At 45.5% G+C, this 22316-nt stretch overlaps 1 protein-coding gene across 1 annotated transcript in view; it reads left to right on the top strand.

Moving 5' to 3' along the window:
- The window catches only part of tenm1 (teneurin transmembrane protein 1), a gene marked incomplete at both ends in the record, with an annotated part of 354011 nt that overhangs the window by 138382 nt on the left and 193313 nt on the right, over positions 1–22316 (top strand). Inside the window, one exon of the mRNA XM_080773976.1 lies at positions 15448–15618. Within this exon, the coding sequence (XP_080630102.1) occupies positions 15448–15618 (171 nt within the window). The remainder of the gene's footprint in view (positions 1–15447; positions 15619–22316) is intronic.

A 22316-nucleotide genomic window follows, 5' to 3' on the forward strand; every position in this document is an offset into this window, starting at 1 on the left:
ACATTTCCATTACAGAGTTGCCTATTTAGGCAGTCACTTTGGTGGTGTATTCCGATAAGCTAAAATAGATAAGAACTGACTATAATAGTAATGTAATCAACGTATATATGATTTATCCCATGCTTCCGGTCACACTAAATTCACATGCAGTTGGGAAATATCTGAATGTATATACGTATGATCACCACAGCAACCCTGGCGTCTCCATTTTGGCGTGCATAGCTCACAATGCATCTCATTCTATGCTGTATACAAACCACTGAACTGTGTAAGAATTTCAAGAAATGGGAGAATGTAGAGTAGATCATGTTTGTCTGAGTGAAATTCAGTATACGGGTTGTATTTCTTTCTCTCTACTGTAGGCTATATCTATTCTGTTTAGTTATGTCGGGAGAATCATGATGGAAGCGCGGCACCCAGTCTCTCTCCTCCATTGTCACATAAGTCTGCAGACACTGACATTCCTGCCTCTCTCCCAGCAGACAAAAGGCGGATTTCTCTCACCTTCACCTATTCACACCGCAATGAGTTCTGGGATAAGAATGTGGCTAGAGATTACTTAAAGCTCCAAAGCATAGCTTTAATGCCCTATACCCGCGATGCAAACTCAGCCCTAACTGCGCACAATGCCAAAATGTCTACTGCTGAGCCAATAAATACATTAGGATGGACTTGTACTTTTGAGTTTCATTGCACTGCCACTTGTCAACCATTAGTTGTTCTTCCGAGTCCCAACCACAAGATAGAAGAGCAGGTATATAGACCAAGGTACACATACTGTATAACTTTTATCTAAACTAAGGTAGCTTGAGTCTTCTAAATCCTCCACTTTTCTGAAATAAATATTTTCACGATTCTTCAAAAATAGCAGACCTATACAAGCTCGCAGCGCGCCATGTAGATCTGCTATTTTTTTCAATAGCTAAATTATAACATAATGTTTAAAACACCAAAAGGGTGTCATACGTTGCTGAAGTAGCTCAAGTGGTTAACGCATTCTGCGCGGGAACCCCTTTTGGTATTAGCATTACGTTATGCTTTAGATATTGAAAATTAGCAGATCTACAAGCTTTTGAAAATAATCGAAGAACGACTGACATTTTTAGGATCTGATCTCGGGTCAGAAATGGGTTAATCAGACCAGTGTGTGTCCAGTGGAAAACCTCATATGAATCTGATCTCAGGTCAGAATGGGTTAAGCTATAACAGCCTTGCATGGCGCACCACTTCACCCAGCCTGGTGGCGGGTCGTCGCCCCGTTCCAAGTCTGCCCGCCCCCCCGGAGCGGCTTTGATATACATTCGCATGGAAACTAAAAAAACATGGCCGATAATGAGACAATGACATTGTGTCTCTCACATGAGGCTTTCCAATCAGCGCGGGCGGTCGGGCGGGCGGCACGCTCTTATCGGACGGCGAGCGATTGGGGGGGGATGATAACGCTGTGCCACATTGGTGACACTGTGGAGCACATCCCATGCTGTGACGAGACCGGGAGGCAGTCCTCCTCACCGTCACTCCTCCTGTCTCCTCCTGTCTCCTCCCTGTGTCGTCCTCCCCCCCCCCCAACACCCCCTGGTGCTGCGCGGGCTGTGAAATCGCTTATAGTTAATTTGTTTATGGCCCCCAGCCCACCCCAGCCCCTCCCCTCTCCCCCCCATGCTGCTGTTGAAGCTTGTTATTAGGCGCGGCGCGGCCATCAAGATATGGGAGGCGGGCATTATGATATCAGCGGAGGCACTTAACCCATTCTGACCTGAGATCAGATTCTATAACGCACAGAAGAATGGTTGTTCTTTAACGCATTTTGACCTGAGATCAGATTCTAAAAAAAAATGTCTTCTAAATCCTGACAGTTTTCAAAAAATGGCAGACCTACAAGCTCGTAGCACGCCACTCGGTGACTATGGCTATGAGCTTGTAGATCTGCTATTTTTCAATGGCTAAAGCACAACATGATGCTAACCCAAATGGGTTCCCGTTCAGAATGGGTTAAGGAGAGATAGAGGACAGATAAAGATTATTATCTGCAACTTTTGATGAAGATTGCATGCGGCGGCCGACGACAACAATGGCTAATTTTCATCCATTATTTGGAGACCTGACAGGAATAATGTCTTTGCTGGCTGCATGCCGCACACTGTGGGATGCTGGGAACAGCGTTGCCCAGTTCTGCGAGAGAAACGCGTAACACCAGTCTATGAAAAGGCCGAAAATCAAGCATTGTGCATGAGCTTGTTGATCTGCTATTTTCAACAGAAATCTTGAAAAAAACAATGACAAAAATCTGGTATGGGGGGTCCACTGGCACAACATATTTTCGGATTTTCATAAAAAATAAATAGAAAAACACTAACTTGACATAAAAATGGTTCAGAACAACAAGATGCACTGTAGAATCAAGCCCCCCCCCCCCCAACACACACACACACACACACACACACACACACACAAAAAAGAACAACATTTTAAAGCGCCTTTACAGAAAAAACATGCCCAAAAGTTGCTTATAATAAGCAGACATGGCAACAAACACTGCCATTCCGCGTTGATAGAACTAATTGTCATGTACTGTACTGCATGAGTCACTTATGAGGGACCGCCGTCCCCATGGCAACTGCCAGAAGCCTGTGACAAAGTGAGCAGCAAACAAATCATCACCTTTTCGCGTCCAAATCATATACCTCGATCTCGCACGCACCCAGAAAATATGCAGATCTACAAGCTCACAACGTGTCGCCTTGTGATGCATTGCGAACTTGTACATCGGCTATATCAAATAGCCAGTGTAAGCTCATAGCGCGCTACGAGCTTGTACTGTAGGTCTGATATTTTTGAAAAATCGAAGAACGATTTTTAGCATCTCAGAATGGGTTAATCAGACCAGTGTGTGTCCAGTGAAAACCTCGTATGAATCTGATCTCAGGTCAGAATGGGTTAAAGTATTACATTTTACTGCATGTGGACCTCAAAGACCCCATTGTGATATCCTCCGTTTAGAGTCCCTAATGCGCAGACAAAGAGGATTTGTTTACACGTATACAGTAGCCATTATAAAATAACTGTCTGAAATGGTTAGCCAGAGTAACTGCCTCCGTCTTAACAGTACACGTAAACGGTCTAGCATTTCGAAAGCGCCCTTAATCCAAACGCTTTATACAGTGTGCATTACACTCACGCCCATTCAAACACGCGCAAAGGCAGCAACCCCGCTCACCGGGGTGCTTTTATAAGACCACTTAATAAGCACACTTCAAAACAAAGTCAGGAGGATATAGCCAGGCATCCAGTGCAGAAACCTTCAAGTTCCCAAATGGACAATCTATATTACCTCCTGAGCTATAGTGCTGCCAACAGATTGTGTGTTTACTGTAACATAATGACAATGTAGAAGGCAATCAGCATGGGAGATAATTAAATATTATCATTTCTGGTAATTCCCACCAGGGGGTCACCACGTCGGATTATCTGTTTCCATCTGGTTCTGTTCTCTGCATCTTCCTCGGTCCCTCGCATGTCGCAGCTCGTAGCGCACCACTCGGTGGCGTGCTACGAGCTTGTAGATCTGCTATTTTTCAATAGCTAAATTATAACGTAATGTTTAAAACACCAAAAGGGGTTCCCGCCCCCAAAATGGGTTTAAAAAGCAACAACGACGCAACCATGAACCTCCTCTATATGGCCTTCCTCTCCTCCATTTTTAGCGTCCCTCTTTACATGTCTGCCCATGTTCAAACCATCTCGACCTCCCCCCCCCCCCCCTCTTGTTTTATCCACAATCCCTCTACAAACTGCAAGCCAGTAAAAGAGAACATACTGGATGGATCCTATACTACTAAATGAACAAAACTCTGCTGTCAGTCCAATCCTCTACCATGTTTCTCTTCAGTGGGTCGGCCGGTCCATCTGAAATTGCACATGCGGGCATTGGCCTTTTGGGAGACTGGAAGCTGATTCTTCTGTTTTCTAAGCTGTTAATTAGCATTTTTACCATGTTTGATGTACTGTGTATGTTATATGTACGACGTATATGTATGTATGTATGTAGTTGCTGTTGCGGTCCAGTTAGCTCATACAGCTTCTGTTAGCTTCTGTTGCCACTCGCTTCCGCATTGCAGTGTCCAGACTCCAGAATATGGCCTTTCTCTGCCATTCAGGCAGCATCTGTATGTGTGAAATAAGTCTTGTATACTGTGTGGGGAGGCATATAGCAGAGACATGCTGAAAAACACAAGCCCTAGTAGGCTATACATTCATACTGTTGTAAGTTAATATAATTTATACAAATAAAATGGCAAAAGAGCAACATGGGTGCTATGAACGGGCCCCGTTACAACTCCTCTAATTGATGGTTAGGTCCAGCTGCCATCCAGCCGGGCTCATTATGGAGGACTTTAACCCATTCTGAACGGGAACCCATTTTGGTGTTTGCATCATGTAAAAAAAATAGCAGATCTACGAGCTTGTAGGTCTGCTATTTTTGAAAAAAATCGAAGAACGACTGACATTTTTTAGAATCTGATCTCAGGTCAGAATGGGTTAATCAGACCAGTGTGTGTCCAGTGGAAACCTCGTATGAATCTGATCTCAGGTCAGAATGGGTTAAATTAACAGTGGAGCTAATTGAGCGAAGGCGTTGCAGGTAAAACCCGTTTCACATCACTGCTGCAGACAATAAAGGGAAGAAAAAAAAAGTGGTTCCCTAACGACCGTGCCCTTTGCAGGCGACGATCGTATTCGATGATTATTTTGGGAGAATCACTCTTTCCACCGTAAACTGTGATAAAAAGGATAAAAACAGAGACGAGAGGTGGTGACCCACCCGTCCCGACCTTGGTTTTGATCCAGTCAGGTGGATTAAAAAACCCACGGGGTCACTATTTGAATGTGCAGTAGGTCGAGGCGAGACATTGCCTCAACCTTTTTTTTTTGGCCCGTTTTTTGGCAGAGGTGTTGTCTGACAACGGAGCACTGAGCCATCCAATCCAGCCCCCCGAGTCTTAAAATAAACAACAGTTGTATACAAAATGACTAACTGGTGACAGATACAGGAGTTCTACAAGCTCGTAGCGCGCCACCGAGTGGTGCGCTACGAGCTTGTAGGTCTGCTTTTTTATCGTAAAAATGCGGCAACAAATCTTTGAACAATATATTCTTTCAGAGAGAATGTTTTTTTTTTTTTTTCGACGTCAGGCCTAAATGTGTTAAAGCAGTGTTTCTCAAACAAGTCAAGAACCCCCACATTAATATGTAGGCTACTGTATTTGACCACAGAACCCCCCCCCCCCCATCTGGAAATATGCTGTGTCTGCATGGGATCCCCATACAGCTGTACCTACAGTACTGTATGTAAAGTATGTTTACAGTGCTATTGATAGTCACTGCTTTTTGCCTCGTTTCCACAGTTCCATGGTTGTTTATTTCTCTCGCAGAATATGGCTATACCCTGAGGGCTGATGTCTCTTTATTACCTCTCACACAACACGCCCGGTGTGTTCAGCGGGGGAAGCGTTCTGTTTTAGGGTACACTTTGGTTTCTATAACCATGAAGGAATTCTATTCTCTCCCTGGTATACCGTGTGCCTGTGCAGTATTACGACTCCAGTACAGTTAGCATTTCTTGTTCCTTTCATCCTCCATTTGACAGAACGCTGCCGTGCGATTATAGTTCACAACGAAATGTGCTTCACATTTGGGTATAAATACAGACCTATATAGGCCACACAGAGTGGGTATATACATATTGTCGGGGTGGGGAAACCTTGTACGTCCAAAACGGTTACACTTTTCAGGAAATGGGGGAAAAAAAGAACATGTTAAACAGATCAAATGTATAGTAATACTAATATTAATTGTCAGTGGTTCAATATTTCGAAAACTCAAAGACACGTCCTGTTGCAACACGTCGTGAGCTTGTAGATCGGTAGATTGGCTGTGTGTGTGTGTGTGTGTGTGTGTGTGTGTGTGTGTGAGAGAAACAGAGAGAGAAAGAGTGCGTGTGGTGTCTGTGTGTGTGTGTGTGTGTGTGTGTGTGTGTGTGTGCACCTCTATTGGCTGGGTCCTTCATGCCTGGTTGGGGTTTGTATTGATTGGTCTAGTTTCTCTTTGTTTTCAGCCCTCTCTATTTTGCCGCTGCGATGCAGGCCGTTGCTAAAACGGCCTTGAAAGCCGGAAAAATCTGTGGCTAAAATGGCTTTAAATGCTCAGACATGCTTTGAATGGAGAGAGAGAGACTGAGAGCCCTTTGGAGAAATGCCTCCGGAAGGTCACAGACTAGCGACAGTTCCACCTGACAGCCATAAACAAACACACGCACAGTGGTGGGGGAAAAAGTTTATTTTTTACTTGACACGAGGCCCGCCACAAACGAGGAACACGGGGGTGTAAATTAGTACCCTATATAGCCCGCCAAGCACGAGACTCTCGTGAACCAGGGTTTACATTATTTAATCGGATCGTATCGGATGCTAATGTTGCTATCGCGTAAACATAGAGTGAGACACTGTGGCCGCGGCCATTTTTTGAAGATGCGCGCGCATCCACTTGCATTGTAACTAAGCCCCGCCTTCAAAAGCCCGTGTCTCAGAAACGACATTGAGGGGGCCGTTTCTGGCCCAGACAAGCGCTTTCAACGGCCTGTAGCAGGCGCTGTGATACTCGCGGTCGGCTTTATCCACCATCGACCGAGAGAACAACAACCGGTGAAGACACCACACACAGCAGTTTGTCACAGGAACTTCTGCGATTACGGATATTTTGCTCTTCAAAGTAAGAGTTACGCGCGATAAAACCTTGGCAAATACGCTATCGAGGGGTTAATTAATGCTGGCGGGAAATGGGTTTTAAGTAAAAGTATCAATACTGCAGTATACTGTAGTTAAGGAAAAGTGCGGAATTCAAAATGTACTTGAGTAAAAGTACAATATTGGCCTTAAAATCTTTCGATATCAAAAGTAAAAGTACTCATTATGCAGAATGTTATGTATACAAAATAACAGATCTTGTGAGCTTGTAGAGGCACTGTTTTGTTAAAAATGTATACGGTTGAAATGGTTAGTGTATGTTATACTAATAATAATCAAAGTACTAGTTACTTTGATTATTATTACAAAACATACACTAACCATTAACCCCTATTCATGAAAACTATAGTAACTAGTTACTAGTTACGAGTAAAAGTACAATAGTTGGATCCGGGATGTATAGTGGAGTAAAAGTAATGGGAATTGGATATACTCCAGTAAAGTACAGTACTTAAAGTAAATGTACTTGGTTACTTTACACCACTGACGCACACACGCATGCACGCTCGCACGCCCATATTATGCACTGGAATACATTATGCTATACATCTACACACACTGTATAGCAATACAAAAACAAATGCAGTAAAAGCATGCATGAGTTATAGGAATATAATGAATGAATACGTTCAACAGCTCCTTTTAGGAAAGGTCATGCACGGAGATCTTCTGAGAGCTTCCTGAGCAAAGACGATTGACTTCCAGATCGTTTCGGGGCTGATTGTTCAGACACGTTGTTAAAGGGCAACTCTAACAGAGTTAGAATGGACAGCCCGTGTTTCCTGTAGTGCCAGCCAGTCCTTCTCCTCCAGGTGATGTCAATCACCTCGTCATAAAGTCTTGTAGCTCAAAGCTGGTGCAGTTTACCTTGTCTACTAAAGTGAATGCATATATATTAATTAAGGTCAATATGTAAATCTTTCCCCCTAAGATACGATAGGAAGACTTCCTATATGGAATATCTGTTTCCATTATAGGATAGATTGAAAAGAACTTGAAATGAAGCCAAACTAACAATAAACCACAAAAAAAAATCAATCTAGTCACAATTACTAGAGAGAGAGAGAGAGACGATATATATAGAGAGAGACGATATATATATAATTCTGCCTTTTCCACACAGCCTTTACTTCACCCCTTTCTCGTCCGTAACTAAAACAAATACACCAGTGAGAAGTGAGTGGCGCTCCTATTATCGTCATACATCATCTCATTCCGTCCAATTAGAATTTGCGCCCTCACCTATCCGTCTTCAATGTCTGTGCTTGCGCAATGTTTGTGTTGTACACAGACACTCAAAACTGCGGCCATTCATTATCAATGGCATTTAATGTGCGTGTCGAAATACAAACGCTCGAAATACACGTCGGAGAAGTGACAGAAAAACGGTTCATCCTCTCTGACGTTTGATCAGCTTCCTCCTCCTCCTCCTCTTCCTCCTCCTGCAGCACCTCTCCCACACTCTCTCTGAAACCAGGCTTAGCAAGAGACTATAGCAAATAAAGCTACGCAGAGACCACAACCACAAGAGCAAATGGTTTGCGCTGTACACGGGAAAGCCCTGTTCACTGGCATTACTATATGTGTGTTGCCTTTATTGCAGGCTTTATTTTCTGTAGTATTAATGTGTGCCTATTAAGCGACCCTAGGTTAAAGTGACTCAAGCCTGCTTGATTGTCACCTGTGTAAGCTGCATTGAGGGGTAATCAGTACAATGAGACTCCATGTGTGTGAGGGAGAGCAGGCAGAACAATGTTTGCTGTGAAGAGAGAGGTTAGCTGTGCACTTTGACACTACAGAAAGAGCATTGTTTGTAAGTAAGTGTAATGCTTATTTCCATTTAATGCAAAGAATGTAACACGTGTTTGGATTTAGACAGGATTGCTATGATTTTGGTTTGATTGATTGATTTGGTTTTGATTATTTATTATGTGACTCTTAACAGTCGATTGTATTTGTACATTTTACTGTGTTACAAAGATCACTAAAGAGGTTCTGGCTGAGTTTGGCTGGCTGCCTAATTGTCGTTACAACACCTCAGTGGGGGCAGTACCCTATGTGGGGTGCATACTTAGTTTAGACTAGTCATTGGTTAGACATGGGTTAAGGTTATAGGTTTAGGTGTGCTGCCCCGGGGGAGGTTAGGTTTAGGGTGAGGGTTTGAGATAGGTTGTAGTTGTAGGACTGGTCTAACCAATGACTATACCAAAAACTGTCTAAACTATTAAGTACTGCACCCCTATATGTACTGTGTGTGTGTACTGTGTATCGTGTGTTTGTGTTATGTTATGTGCATCATGCAGCAGCCTATATGCGATGTCTATTAAAGCAGCTCTGCTATATCAGGCTGGGCTGTGTTTCCTAGTGTTCCTGGCGCGCAAAGCGTATTGATAAATCATCTTTTTAAGCGAGTGCTGCGCTATACCTTGCAGGCGCTAATGGTTGTCGATAAGGCACTGTATTGGCAGTCGGTGTCCCGCTTTGTGTTGGAGGACAACAGTGTGAATGCGACCGCTCAATGCGTGTGCATGTGCACCGTCTGTCTGTCTGTCTCTCTCCCTCTCTCTCTCTCTCTCTCTCTCTCTCTCTCTCTCTCTGTGTGGACAGGCAGAGAGATGGTCTCTTTATTCTCTGCGCTTGTTAGAGCTACAAAAACCTACACAGCTTCCACATCAAAGCCACTCCTCTCTCTCTCTCTCTCTCTCCCTCTCCCCTGTACTTCCATTGCACACATGGTATTATCACCGTCAGGCATGAATCCTTGTATCTCCTCTGGGGTGTGTCGGGGGGGGGGGGGGGGGGGGGGGGGGGGGCTCCGTCACGTAGATCAAAGGTTTCATGGAGCCTGTTAGTGTCACTCTGCAGAGAGGCTGTCCCCCCCGTAACGACGACCACCACTCAATGTCACGCCGGTGACGGCTTTACGGACGAGAACGGGGAGAAGCAAAGGCTGTGTGGAAAGGCAGAATTATTCTCTCTCTCTCTATATATATCGTCTCTCTCTCTCTCTCTCTCTCTCTCTCTATCGTCTCTGTCGGGTGGAAACTCACTTTTCAGGCTTCAAATTCAAAAATAGCAAAAGGGGGAAAAGCAGAAGGGAAAGTGTGAATGGTCTGATTTGTACATAATAATGACACAAACGTACGATCGCTCTAGAGTCTGGAACCCATAGGTTCCTAAACCATATACGTAGGTTAGGTATGTGACGCAGCGTCACTGCCACAAACGTTTAGGTCTAAAAGAAAAAAACAACTTTTACTTGGATTTGACTGCATGCGGCGACCGGTGTGATACGAGAGAGACGGCAAGAGTTGACTACGTCACATGTTGAAAGGGATTTGTTGCCCGCAACAAAGTTTGGACAGCAATATATTTGTATCTTTGACTGAAACAATCACAAAATCATAAATACCTCCCAAGTGAACGTGAATGTGCTTCAGGCTGGCCTGTTTGCAGCAGTTCAGTTCAGTTATTTTCCACCGGTTGGTTCCCAACAGGAACCGGTTCAGTTCTTTAACACCGGTTGGTTCCCAGTAGGAACCGGTTCAGTTATTTTCCACCGGTTGGTTCCCAGTGGGAACCGGTTCAGTTATTTTCCACCGGTTGGTTCCCAACAGGAACCGTTTCAGGTATTTTCCACCGGTTGGTTCCCAATAGGAACCAGTTCAGTTATTTTAAAGAACTGAACCGGTTCCCATTCCAACCGGTGGAAAATAACTGAACCGGTTCCCATTTGGAACCAACCGGTTCTGTAGTGTGATCATGTGGGACGTTAATTTACAAGCAAACAACAAGAAGTTAGAACATGGAGATCAGAGGTTTCAGCAACCATGTAAACCAGTTATATTGCATTGTAACATTACTCTACCGTGCTGCAAATTGTTTTATTCATTAAAGCACCGGATTAACACTAAGGATCTTACTTTGTTACAGTCGGTGTCTTCTATACGTGTTTTCTTCAATTTAATCTTTTTATTGTGTGAGGAACCCACCCAGACAGAACCCCTCGTACAGTATGTGTGAACGCAACACACTAAGATGATTAGGATTTCTCCTCTTGAATCTTGAATGAGGCAGACAGCCTTCGAGCCAAGTGTAGGGAGAGCGTGCGCTGCATGCATGTGCACCAGCGACATGTCTGTCTGTGTCTGTGTGTCTGTCTGTGTGTCTGTGTCTGTCTGTGTGTGTGTGTGTGTGTTCTGCGCGTCAGATCTGCTTAACTCCCCCCCTACCCCCCCCACCCTGTCTGACTCCTCCATTCTGGACGCTAAGTGTTCCAGCTAAAGGTCAACAATAGACGAAGTGAGATGGAGTGTGTGTGTGTGTGTGTGTGGAGGGAGAGAGAGAGAGAGAGAGAGGGGGGAGACAGAGTGAGAGGATTAAGAGCATCTGCTAAATTGTAAATTGAGAAAAAGATGTCAGCAGACAGAAAAAGAGGAGCAGCGTGAGAGGTTTAAGAAGCAATGGAGGAGAGAGAGCGAGAGAGAGAGAGACTGGGTAGCGACATTTATGATGAGGAGAGGAGTCAAGGGCAGAGGAAAGGAGTGGAGATAGAGGTAGCCTAAAGGCTCATACATACTCCAGTTTTAGGTGATAGGTTATCACCATTTTAGGTGATAGCGTATCACCTAAAACGGTAGTAAGAGTAAAGGCCTATTCATAGTCTGGATTTTCGGTGGTAAGGTGACCACCGCTCCGGTGGTGAGCTGACCACCGGAGCTGAAATAACGTTGAGCGGTGGTGAGTAAAAACAGAGAGAAGGGCTGGAGCGGTGGCGGTGGTTTGCTCTTCACCGCGGCTCGTGACGTCATGTTGTAGTTCGGTGGTCACCCCACCACCGTAAATCCAGACTATGTATGAGCCTTAAGGCTCATACATACAGTTTTTGGTGATAGCTTATCACCGTGGTGTAGTTTTTAAAGGGTTGGAAAACTACACCATTACGTTAGTCGCGGTGATGATCAGCTATCACCGCGGACACAGACCCATCTCTCTGTGTTTTTACCATCAGACAAGTCTTTTCACTCTGCAGCTATCACCCCCGTTCACTGATTGGTCTAGAAGTTTGGGTAAACCACAGGGAGGCGGGGTCAATCCTTTAAGCTATCACCTGATAATGGTGATATAACCCATCACCAAAAACTGTAGTATGTACGAGCCTTTAGGTTGTATACAGTATGGTAGAAGAAAATGATGTTTCCTTCAGGTTCAGTTAGGGACAGTCCCTCCTGGTCCCCTCTTCCTCTCCTCCCCCCCCCCCATCTACTCATTATAACAGTGAACAATGACAATTATACAAAATGCTACCTTTGGGGCGACACTCTCCATCGTTCACACATACTGTAGTCCTCTCTTGAACTATACTGTATGGCATCGTGACGACTTGTTCCACAGCAGAGGAGGACACCGGCAGGGGGGGGGGGGGGGGGGGGGCTGTAAGTATCTCATGCTTAAGCCCATTTACACTTTGTCCCATATGCCGCTGACGCCGTGCAGAAAAGACATCTACAGTACACGCTTCTAAACGTGGCATTAATCTCGGGGAAACACGTTCATCACGGACACGTTTTAAAAAGCGGAGGAAATATTAACATTTTTTTCCCCAAGTTATGTCATTGCTTAAATCGGTTGTGTGACCGTGACATATGGTCCCTCCTGCCTTTGCCGCGTTAACCCATTCTGACCGGGCACCCATTTTGGTGTTGGCATCATGTTATGCTTTAGCTATTGAAAAATAGCAGATCTACAAGCTCATATCGCGCCACCGAGTGGCGCGATACGAGCTTGTAGGTCTGCTATTTTTGAAAAATTCGAAGAACGACTGACATTTTTAGAATCTGATCTCAGGTCAGAATGGGTTAATCAGACCAGTGTGTGTCCAGTGGAAACCTCGTATGAATCTGATCTCAGGTCAGAATGGGTTAAATCGGTTGTGTGACCGTGACATATGGTCCCTCCTGCCTTTGCCGCGTTAACTGTATACTCATTATTTTTTGCCCAAACGCCATCCGTCCATGTCGACGCAGAAGTCCTCGCTCTTAACTTGAAAGAACGCATTATTGTGGCAACGGCACAGAAGTTCCAGTCACAAAATGTGACACGTTACATTACAGTACTGTCATCACAACTCTGAATTCCACAATGGTCTCTTGTAATGTAAAAAATATATATATAATAATAAATGGAGAAAAACTATTTTTGGACGAGAGTGACTTGTTCCCACGGCAATATGAAGAGCGATGTGCGTGCGCGTTTGCGCATTTACACACGCGCATGTGTGTGTCTGTGTGTGTGTGCGCGCACTCTCGTCATGATCTGACAGTTCAATTAGTGTGAACTAAATGATGCTTGGCGCCCCCCCCCTCCGATGGCTCCTCATAATTGTCACCGTTTCTGCTTTGAAGAGTCTTTTCCGTATTGTACACCATAAGAAAGCTTAACCCATTTAGACCTGAAAAAAAGGTCAGTTTTCTGAAATACCTCATGTCTCTAGGCCTATATATCGCTCAATATTTCATGTCAAGGACCCCAAAAATGATCTGTAATTGGCCTCCGACCCCCATCTGAAAATATGTTGTTCCAAGGACCTCCCCAGGAGCAAAGATTTGAGTTATAAAAACGTTTGTTCTGAAAAAGAATATTCCAAATTTGAGGCACATTTTCACGATTTTTCAAAAATAGCAAGCTCTTATCAAGCTACGAGCTTGTAGATCTGCTATTTTTCAATAGCTAAAGCATAACATGATGCGATAACACCAAAAGGGGTTCCTGCCCAAAATGGGTTAAACCAACAGAGGCCCTCCCGACGCCCGTTAGAAGTTGGAACGGATTCCACCGAGCGTCGAACACAGGAGCACGTCGTGTAGGACCAGGATTCATAGCCTCAGCTCTCTGAGCTCCGTCTTCATAGTCTTCACACATTTAGATTTGGCACTTTTCAAAGAAAAGTAATCTTAATTTATTTCTTCTCCCCCTCTGTGCCTAGTGCCATGCAAAGTGACTCCAAAATGGCTTTGAACTTATCATGACGTTTTAATTAGGTATTCCTCATCAGCCATGGGGAGGGAAGGTGTGCGTGCGTGCGTGCGTGCGCATACAGTGTGTGAATAAGGAAGTATGCATTGCATACGTTCTCTTTCCCAAGCAGTGTGTGTGTGTGTGTGTGTGTGTGTGTGTGTGTGTGTGTGTGTGTGTGTGTGTGTGCTCACATGCACACGCATATTACCGGTGTAATATTAGTGTGTGCGCGTGTGCTCGTGAAGCATGTTTGTGTGCGTTGGGGGCAATCAGCAGACAAGACAGACACCTACGTTTGAAGTCGTTAGCAGCTCGTTATACCTTGATCAGAGTCAGACTGTGCGACAACCATCCACACTGCCAGCGAAGAGTCACACTGTCACCAAAAAGCACACTCCACGTTTGCGATTTGACTGCAAATAGATTTATTTCAGTCACTTCCGTCGGCATGGAGACACACTTTTTTTTTTTTTTTTTTTGTACAATCACTAAACAGCAATTCCAATGGGAGGTTAAGAATACAACTGTGTGTGTGCCAATGGAGCTGTGCTATTTCTTTCTTTTTTTCTTCCCTTTTAATTGAAGGTTTTATTGGCACACTGGCTAGATGCTAATTAATTTTGGCAGGTGTTGGCTGGTTTTATTTAACAGCGTGTCAGATTGTTGTCCTCGTAAACACTTTTACAGAGGGAGGGGTCCGGTGTCCTGCTTTACCTTTGTTGTTTTAACCCATTCTGGGCGGGAACCCCTTTTGGTGTTTTAAAGCGTTATGTTATACTTTAGCTTTTGAAAAATAGCAGATCTACAAGCTAGCTATACAAGCTTGTAGGTGACTCTGCTCGTAAAAAACGTGGCTGTAAATCTTTGAATATGTATTCTCTCAGAGCGTTTTTCCAGAACGTTTTTAACTCATTATCTTTGCTGCTGGGGGGGAGGTCCCAAACTGGAACAACATATTTTCAGATGAGAGTTCGGCATGAAAATATGAAATATTGAGCACCACTTATACAGAAACATGAGGTTTTTCAGAAAACTGTCATGGTTTTTAGAAGACATTTCTCAAACGTCGTCCTCATGCAGGTCTAGATGTTTTAAAGGGGGCCCGTATGGATAGTGAATGTGTGAGGCAGCTTCTCAAAGCGTCATTAGTCATGCATAAAGGACCGTGTTGGTTCTTTAATACCAGCCCTGGGCTCCTGCTCTGAAGATCTCACTTAATTGCCCACCTCTGTCACTCTCGCATTTTGGTGCAGAGCGTACAGTAGGCTACAGCGCATACAGTACGTGTGTGTGTGTGTGCGTTCGCGCAGTGTCTCTCTTCATCTGTGCGCGTGTGTGTGTGTCCATACGTTGCGTGTGTGTGTGTGTGTGTGTGTGTGTGTGTGGGTGTGCCGGGCGTGGGTGCTCACTGCGTGCGTGTGCGCATTAATTGCCCGTGCCGTCTTGCCGAGCGCTAATAAGCACATAAACCGAGCGAGGAGTTTAAGACGAGCATTAAAAGAGATTCAAACGCAACCCCCTCTCTGCATGCGAGGAATAATGACCCCATCATTTTTCTCCTCCCTCTCTCTGTCTGTCTCTCGCTGTGTGTGTGTGTGTGTGTGTGTGTGTGTGTGTGCGTGTGCAGTGGTCCACCTGTTAGGACTGACCTGGCATCTGCGCCACGGGGAGAGCCAGCTGTACGAGAACGGCGTGGCGTCTGGGGAGCACCAGGAGGACAGCGGCAGGGCGCGGCCCACCAGCGTCATGCACCCCCTGGACACGCTCATCCCCGAGTACACGCACACCGCGGACCGAGGTGAGCGGGGAGACGCTGCGCTGCGCTACGCTACGCACGCACGCACACACGGTTATAGAGGGTATATGCGCATGCTTAAAGTGAATGGCACGTCGAGTGGCAAAGCAACATGCAAAGTGAGTTTAACATTGCTTAACGTTGTTTAATGCAATCAGATAGGGACTTTTCTGTTTGGATGTATATGGGGCTGTCGAGGCCAGACAGTAGTTTTTTGCCACCCAGTAGGCGTTCCTGCATAACTTCCTGGTTTGATGATGTCAAGTGCACCAGAACCCCCTTTGAGGACCACGTGCACTATACAGTATAGCCTACAATATATACACACACACACATTTATGCAAAAAGGGAAAAAAGGGGGGGGGGGATGTCAGCAACTGCATATAGTTACAGTACATCCTCAGTGTTCATTGAATTCTAAGAGTCTAAACGGACTGGAGTTGTTTTTCTCGTAGTGTTATTCTCCTTGCCCGTTTGTGCGTCTATATAAGGGCAGCGGTGGTAGTTTGTTTGCTTCGTTAACCCATTCTGACCTGAGATCAGATTCATACGAGGTTTCCACTGGACACACACTGGTCTGATTAACCCATTCTGACCTGTGATCAGATTCTAAAAATGTCAGTTTTTCAAAAATAGCTAAAGCATGACATGATTTAATGCCAAAATGGGTTCCCGTTCAGAATGGGTTAAGCACACAAACAATAATCTATCAGCTTTTCGGTGGCGCACTACGAGCTTGTAGGAAAACTCGAACCACTGACATAGAAGCATAGCTTTTTCAGAAAACTGTCAGGATGTAGTAGAAGACATTTTTAGAATCTGATCTCAGGTCAAAATGGGTTAATTACATCGCATTATACTCCCTTTATCTTGGGTTAACGGATCTTGAGATCACAGAATAGTATCGTGTCATGTGATAATAGATAGACTGTACCAGGAGTTTTCACTTCACGTTTCAATCATTTTAGGGATAACATGAAATGAAAACCGTCCCTATATATGTGTGTGTTGTCTGCTGATGTCCTGTCGTGTTTACATATCATGCCTTCAATAATGATTTGTCGTGTTTACATATATGCCTTCAGTAATGATTTGCTGCTGCCTCTATAACACTGCATTGCCCTGCCAATACACACCGTATACGGACAGCTCAACAATCTGTTCCTGGCACCGTTTATACCCCGAATGTACGAGGCTATGCACGAATACCTCGTGCCTCTCCGCTTTCATACTTGACATGCAGTCCGACACTTTCACTCTGTGCAGCCCTGTCTGACAGCTCACCTGTGCACCGCGTTTACCGAATCAGGCGCTCTTATCAAGAGAGACTTAGCAAGTGTGTGCGATCAGAGCGACTGGCATCAAACCCTAGTCAACAAAATGACAGAGTATGCTCAAGTAGTGTTTACATAACCTGACTCTGCCAGATGGGGGCGGTATTGGGTAACCATGTTCCCCAACACGGCATCTCAGGGAGTTGAGCTAACACCGAACCGCTCCGTGGTTCGAACCAATCGGCGTGAGCTAAGGGCGGGGATATGTGCGAAACCGGGTGTGACGCTATATATAGAAGCAGCTGTTGTGTTGTAGTTTTTTTTTTTTTTGGGGTGCTGCTCTGCTACGGTTGATCTGCGGTCGGTCTCACGAAAAATCGCTCACAACGCGACGCCGCGGCGCGTTGTGAGCTTGTAGATCGGCGATTCTGGCGCGCGACACCTTCGGACGTATACGACGGACGAGAAATATGTCTATGGCGTAGACACGTCGATATGATTGGTTGTGTTTGCACGCCCCCACACGGTCCCATCCAATCATCTACCAAGTATCTTGGAAAAAAAAAGGAACAGCCCCGTCATCGAATTGCCTCCCGAGATCCCAGATCCCAATAATGCTGTGAAACAAATGTGTGTAGCAAGCTTCTTGGATCTGGCAGCGTCGGGTTAGTGTTTACAACCATACAGCGTTTAGAAAGATGGGCATGCACGGTGACCTGTCGGTTCATGAATGCTATACTGCCTGAGCCATATTCCAATCAATCAAGCCTTTTGCACTCTGCAAAGCCAATGTCCACTTGTATGTCCGAAGTCCCCAACCGGTCATTGTCGACTAGAGAAGGACGTTAGTCAATCCACTCGGGTCAATCCTGTGCCATCAAGTGCACTGACTGATTGAAGGTATGGTAATTTTTTAAACATGACAACGTACTGTATACAGTATCGGCAATAAGCAAACAATGCCATGATTGTCTTGTCTGACACACACCAAGGGCAACCCCGCCCCTCAGTCTGACCCTTTGTCAAGTCACGTATGCCGTCTGTGATCCCGCCTCCCTTCTCATCGATTGGTTGCTCTTCCGCGTCCTTGGTTGGACAAAAATCTTCTCTCTCCGTCCACTAGCATTGAAAAAAAAATGTGTTTTTCATTTGCCTCGTATTGATATTTAATGCATTCGATTCTTATTTTAAATTTGACCTCGGTTAAAAGGAACTTCTCGGGTGCACTAGTGACATCACAACACACGCACACACAAGCACACACACACGCGCACGCACACCCTCTCAGAGGGCTGGGCCTATATACCACCTTTATGTTCTGAATATTTATCCTGTTACAGTGGCTCCTTATGCACCACTATACTGTATAAGTGCTCTATCGTAAGATTAAAATACAAAAAGAAATAAAACCCTGCAAGCATAATGGAGCGGAGGAATCTTTTAATGGCAGCGATTTAATGTTTCTATACACTTATCAATATGGTCGGTGAACGTTAAAATTCCTCCCGAAATGTAAATATGAATGTTTTTTTTCAAACGTTCCGATTGGAACGTTGCCCGAGACGTATGTGCACGTCTGCTGGCGTGAATTCAAATCGGTTACTGTTGGATTATAGGCTCCTGGGTCGGCATGCGTAACGCACATGAATGTTCCCATTAGCACAGAGGGAGCCGTCAGTCTGCCCATCAGGCCTGCAAGTATTAGTCATTCATTAGAAAGGCAAGGTAATTGGTTAACCCATTCTGACCTGAGATCAGATTAAAATAATGTCTTCTCTACATCCTGACAGTTTTCTGAAAAAAATCCATGTTTCCATGTCAGTCGTTCGTCGTGCGCTACGAGCTCGTAGATCTGCGATTTTTTTCAATAGCTAAAGCCTAGCATAATGCTATCGCCAAAATGGGGTTCCCGCCAAGAATGGGTTAATCATGTTCCCTCTATAGCTGCTGCGTGACTGGAATGGCCTTTGGTAGCTCTAGTTGTCTCTAGCTGCCAAGCCTGGGGAATTACTAACGCCAATTTAACCCTGCGGTATTGGACATTAATTGAACGTGTTGCGGGTCATGGAAGTGCACGAGGCAGGACAGAGCAACCTTCACGCTTATTATATAAGACTCGGAGTCGCTTCAGAGTATAGACGTCACCGGCGTGGACGCAAGTTCGGGTTTCTTTTGGCGTTCACAAGCCCTTTTTTATCTCACCCTTTGCCTGCGGGATCCGGCAGACATGCCCAATGCACTTCAGGCAGTTGTTTTTTGTGGACGGACGGACGGACGGACGGACGTCCCCAATGCAAGCCGTTCTGATGAATCCTCAACTATTGTGCAGGATTAGCGCCCTCATCAGCCAGGCTATAAATCCATGCGGTCGACGCCACTGGGCCGGGGGGGGGGGGGGGGGGGAGGGAGGGAGGGAGGGAGGGGGAGGGGGGGTCCTCCTCACCTCCGAGTATTGCATCACAACAATGCAATGTTTCGACGGCGGCAGGCTGATGAAAGCATGAGAGATACCTTCAAATCCAAATGGTGCAAAGGCTCTAAGCTGCCGATGTGAGGGTCTCAGATTAATCAAATTGGCACGCCCCGGAGATGGTCCCTCTGCGATAGAAGGGAGGGAGGGAGGGAGGGGGGGGATTAGACTCTAATCCAGTGTGGCAGATTACCAGCGCTCATCCTGCTGTATAGCCGTCACCTCTCACACCCAGAGCCCCACACAATCCTCAAGATTACAACACACTCTCTGCAAAGGATGGAAGAGGAAGGAGAGGCCGGGGGGGAGAGAGGGGAGGCTAGGAGGGGATAGAAAGTTGACATGTCAGTTGGAAGAGAGGAGAGGGCGCGGAAAAGAGAGGAGAAACACAATGAGTGGAGCATCTTGATCCACTTCGACACTCTCTCGCCGTGTCGAAATGAGTAATCCTCCATTTTGAAAAAAGGGACGTCACTCCACCCCCAACTATTTCACACCATAGTGTTGTTTTTGGCAGCAGATTTCTATTTTAGTTCATAGTCATAGTCTTTGGGATGAAACTTTAAGTCGACTAAATATCATGAGATTTTAGTCGACTAAATCTACAGTTGAAGTGAAAAATTGTTTATCCTGGATCTGTTGTCCACTAGTCCACATTTTAGTCAATTTTGTATTTGTTGACGAAATTGTCAGTATATTATTTAGTCTTAGTTTTCGTCGTCATAGCTTGTTTTCATTTAGTTTCCATTTAGTTTTCGCCAGTACAAAAAGGTAGTCGACGAGCAACTTTCGTCTATAGTTTTAGTCGACGGAAACAACACTGTTTCACACAGGATCCTTTGGCAGGAAACTCAAACTCGGAAGCCGGATGAAAAAAAACAAACAAACAATTTGTCTGTATATTTTGACGGTCATCTGTACAGTAATAGGAGGTTGACGTCTTGGAACAACACATGACATGCATAAGTAGTTGATATCCATAGTGAGCGGATTGGGGTGACAGTTACTCATGGCCATTTTTAATTAACACAAAGGCTCCTGGTTAGTTTAAGTGCCGGAACTCCAACATCCACTGTTCATTAGTTGCCCCTTCCTAATAGTTTGAATGGGTTAACCTCTGAAAACAAAAAAAACGAAAATGAATAAAGTGGAAAGAAGGATTAGGAAAAATACAGCTATATGTGCAAATGTCCCTCGTCTTAATATGAATATGATTTATTTACTGCATCCTGCTGTTTGGACGCTCCCAGTCAGATATAACAGGGTGGGGATAGATGACACGGAGAAGCACACGCGCAAACGCACATCTGAACATCCTAATCTCCATGCTCCCTTCTTCCTCATGTATAAAGTCATAGCCTCGGAAACCCAGATGTTTTTATTTCCAGGGAGAAAAAAAAATGTCTGGGTCCGAGTCCACTTCAATTTGGCATAGAGTAGCGCAAACGTCAATCACTCTCTGCTGATTTCTGATGGTCTGCACCTTTGTTAAATTGACGCACACCCGTACACACACACACACACACACACACACACACACACACACACACACACACACACACTCCTCTCTCTCTGTCGCTCTAATTAATTAGTGTCATGTCCAGCAGCTGCGCATAGGTGAGTTCCAGGCTAGTGTAAAGTTCTAGCTATCGGTATAGATTGTCTTCCCTGTTTCATGTAGCCAGCCGTGGCGCAGAGAGGCAGGGCTCAGGTCGTCCGACGATGACTGCAGAACTTCAGAGTCGGGTTTATGCATTCAGACCGCTCGGCAAAACAGCCGCCGCAAACCGACTAATTGACAAGTGGTGTCAGACTTGCCATGCGCCTCTCTGCCGTTTGCCGTCTCTCCGCCGGAGTCTCTAGATAGCACCGGGGAGCTCTCCGTTGGCCCCCCGTGCACATAGAAGCCTTTCTAATTAGAGCTACTTTAACCCATTTAGGCCTGATGTCGCTCTCTCAAAGAATATATACCTATTCGAAGATTTGTTGCCGCAAGGCCTGGGGCCGTGGCTCAGCGGTCCAGGCACCTTGGCTGGTAATCCAGTCTGGCAGTGTTGCCGCGGGTTCGACTCCCGATCCCGACGGCCTTTACTGCATGTCACTCCCCCTATCTCTCTCCCCATTTCCTGTCGGCCTACTGTCTGTCCCTCCATAAAAAATATAAAATAAAGGCGAAAGCCACAAAAAAACATACAATATATATATTTTTTTTTCAATAGCTAAATTATAACATAACGCACGTAACACCAAAAGGGGGTTCCCGCTCAAAGTGGGTTAATTGCCACTCGCCCCCACAATAATCAACCTCGGGCTGCGGTGTGGGGGCGCTCCTCCGGCATATGCCCGCGCTCACACACTATACTAACGTGTGCCAGCAGGAATAAACTCTTCCGCGCACCTGCCATTTGATACGCGGCAACCTGCTATCCAGAGATACGGTATATCGGAGATAATGAGCGATGTCAACACCACGGCGCTATATGCGCTCCAGTAACCTGTAATCTGGTTTTGTGGTGGGCGCGCTCTCTGTGGGCGTGTCGATGGGGAGGCGCGATGGCTGGCAAGACGTTTACACGACGGTGTTAACATCTCTCTTCTACACACACACACACACACACACACACACACACACACTTTTGACATTCATCCGAACCACCCATAATCAAAAGGATAACCCAAAAAAAAGCTTCCACAACACCTTGTTTCTTATAGTATGAGGTGTGAAGTCATGTAGTGCACTGCCCAATACTACTACTACTACTACCAGCAAGACGCCTGAGGGCGAGAGGCGTGCACGCATCCGCCTGGGGGACAGCAGACTGCTGGGCGAGCGCTGGCGCTTTGGCATGGGGGGGGGGGATCAACATATGGAATGAATTCTGTACTGGCCATATAAGGAGCGTGTCTCGAGTGTAGGCCTACAGGGTTTGTTGAGGTCTGATGAACATAATGACTGA

This window comes from Protomyctophum bolini (assembly GCF_963924005.1).
Source record: "Protomyctophum bolini genome assembly, chromosome: 10".
In the NCBI taxonomy this organism is placed as follows: Eukaryota; Metazoa; Chordata; class Actinopteri; order Myctophiformes; family Myctophidae; genus Protomyctophum; species Protomyctophum bolini.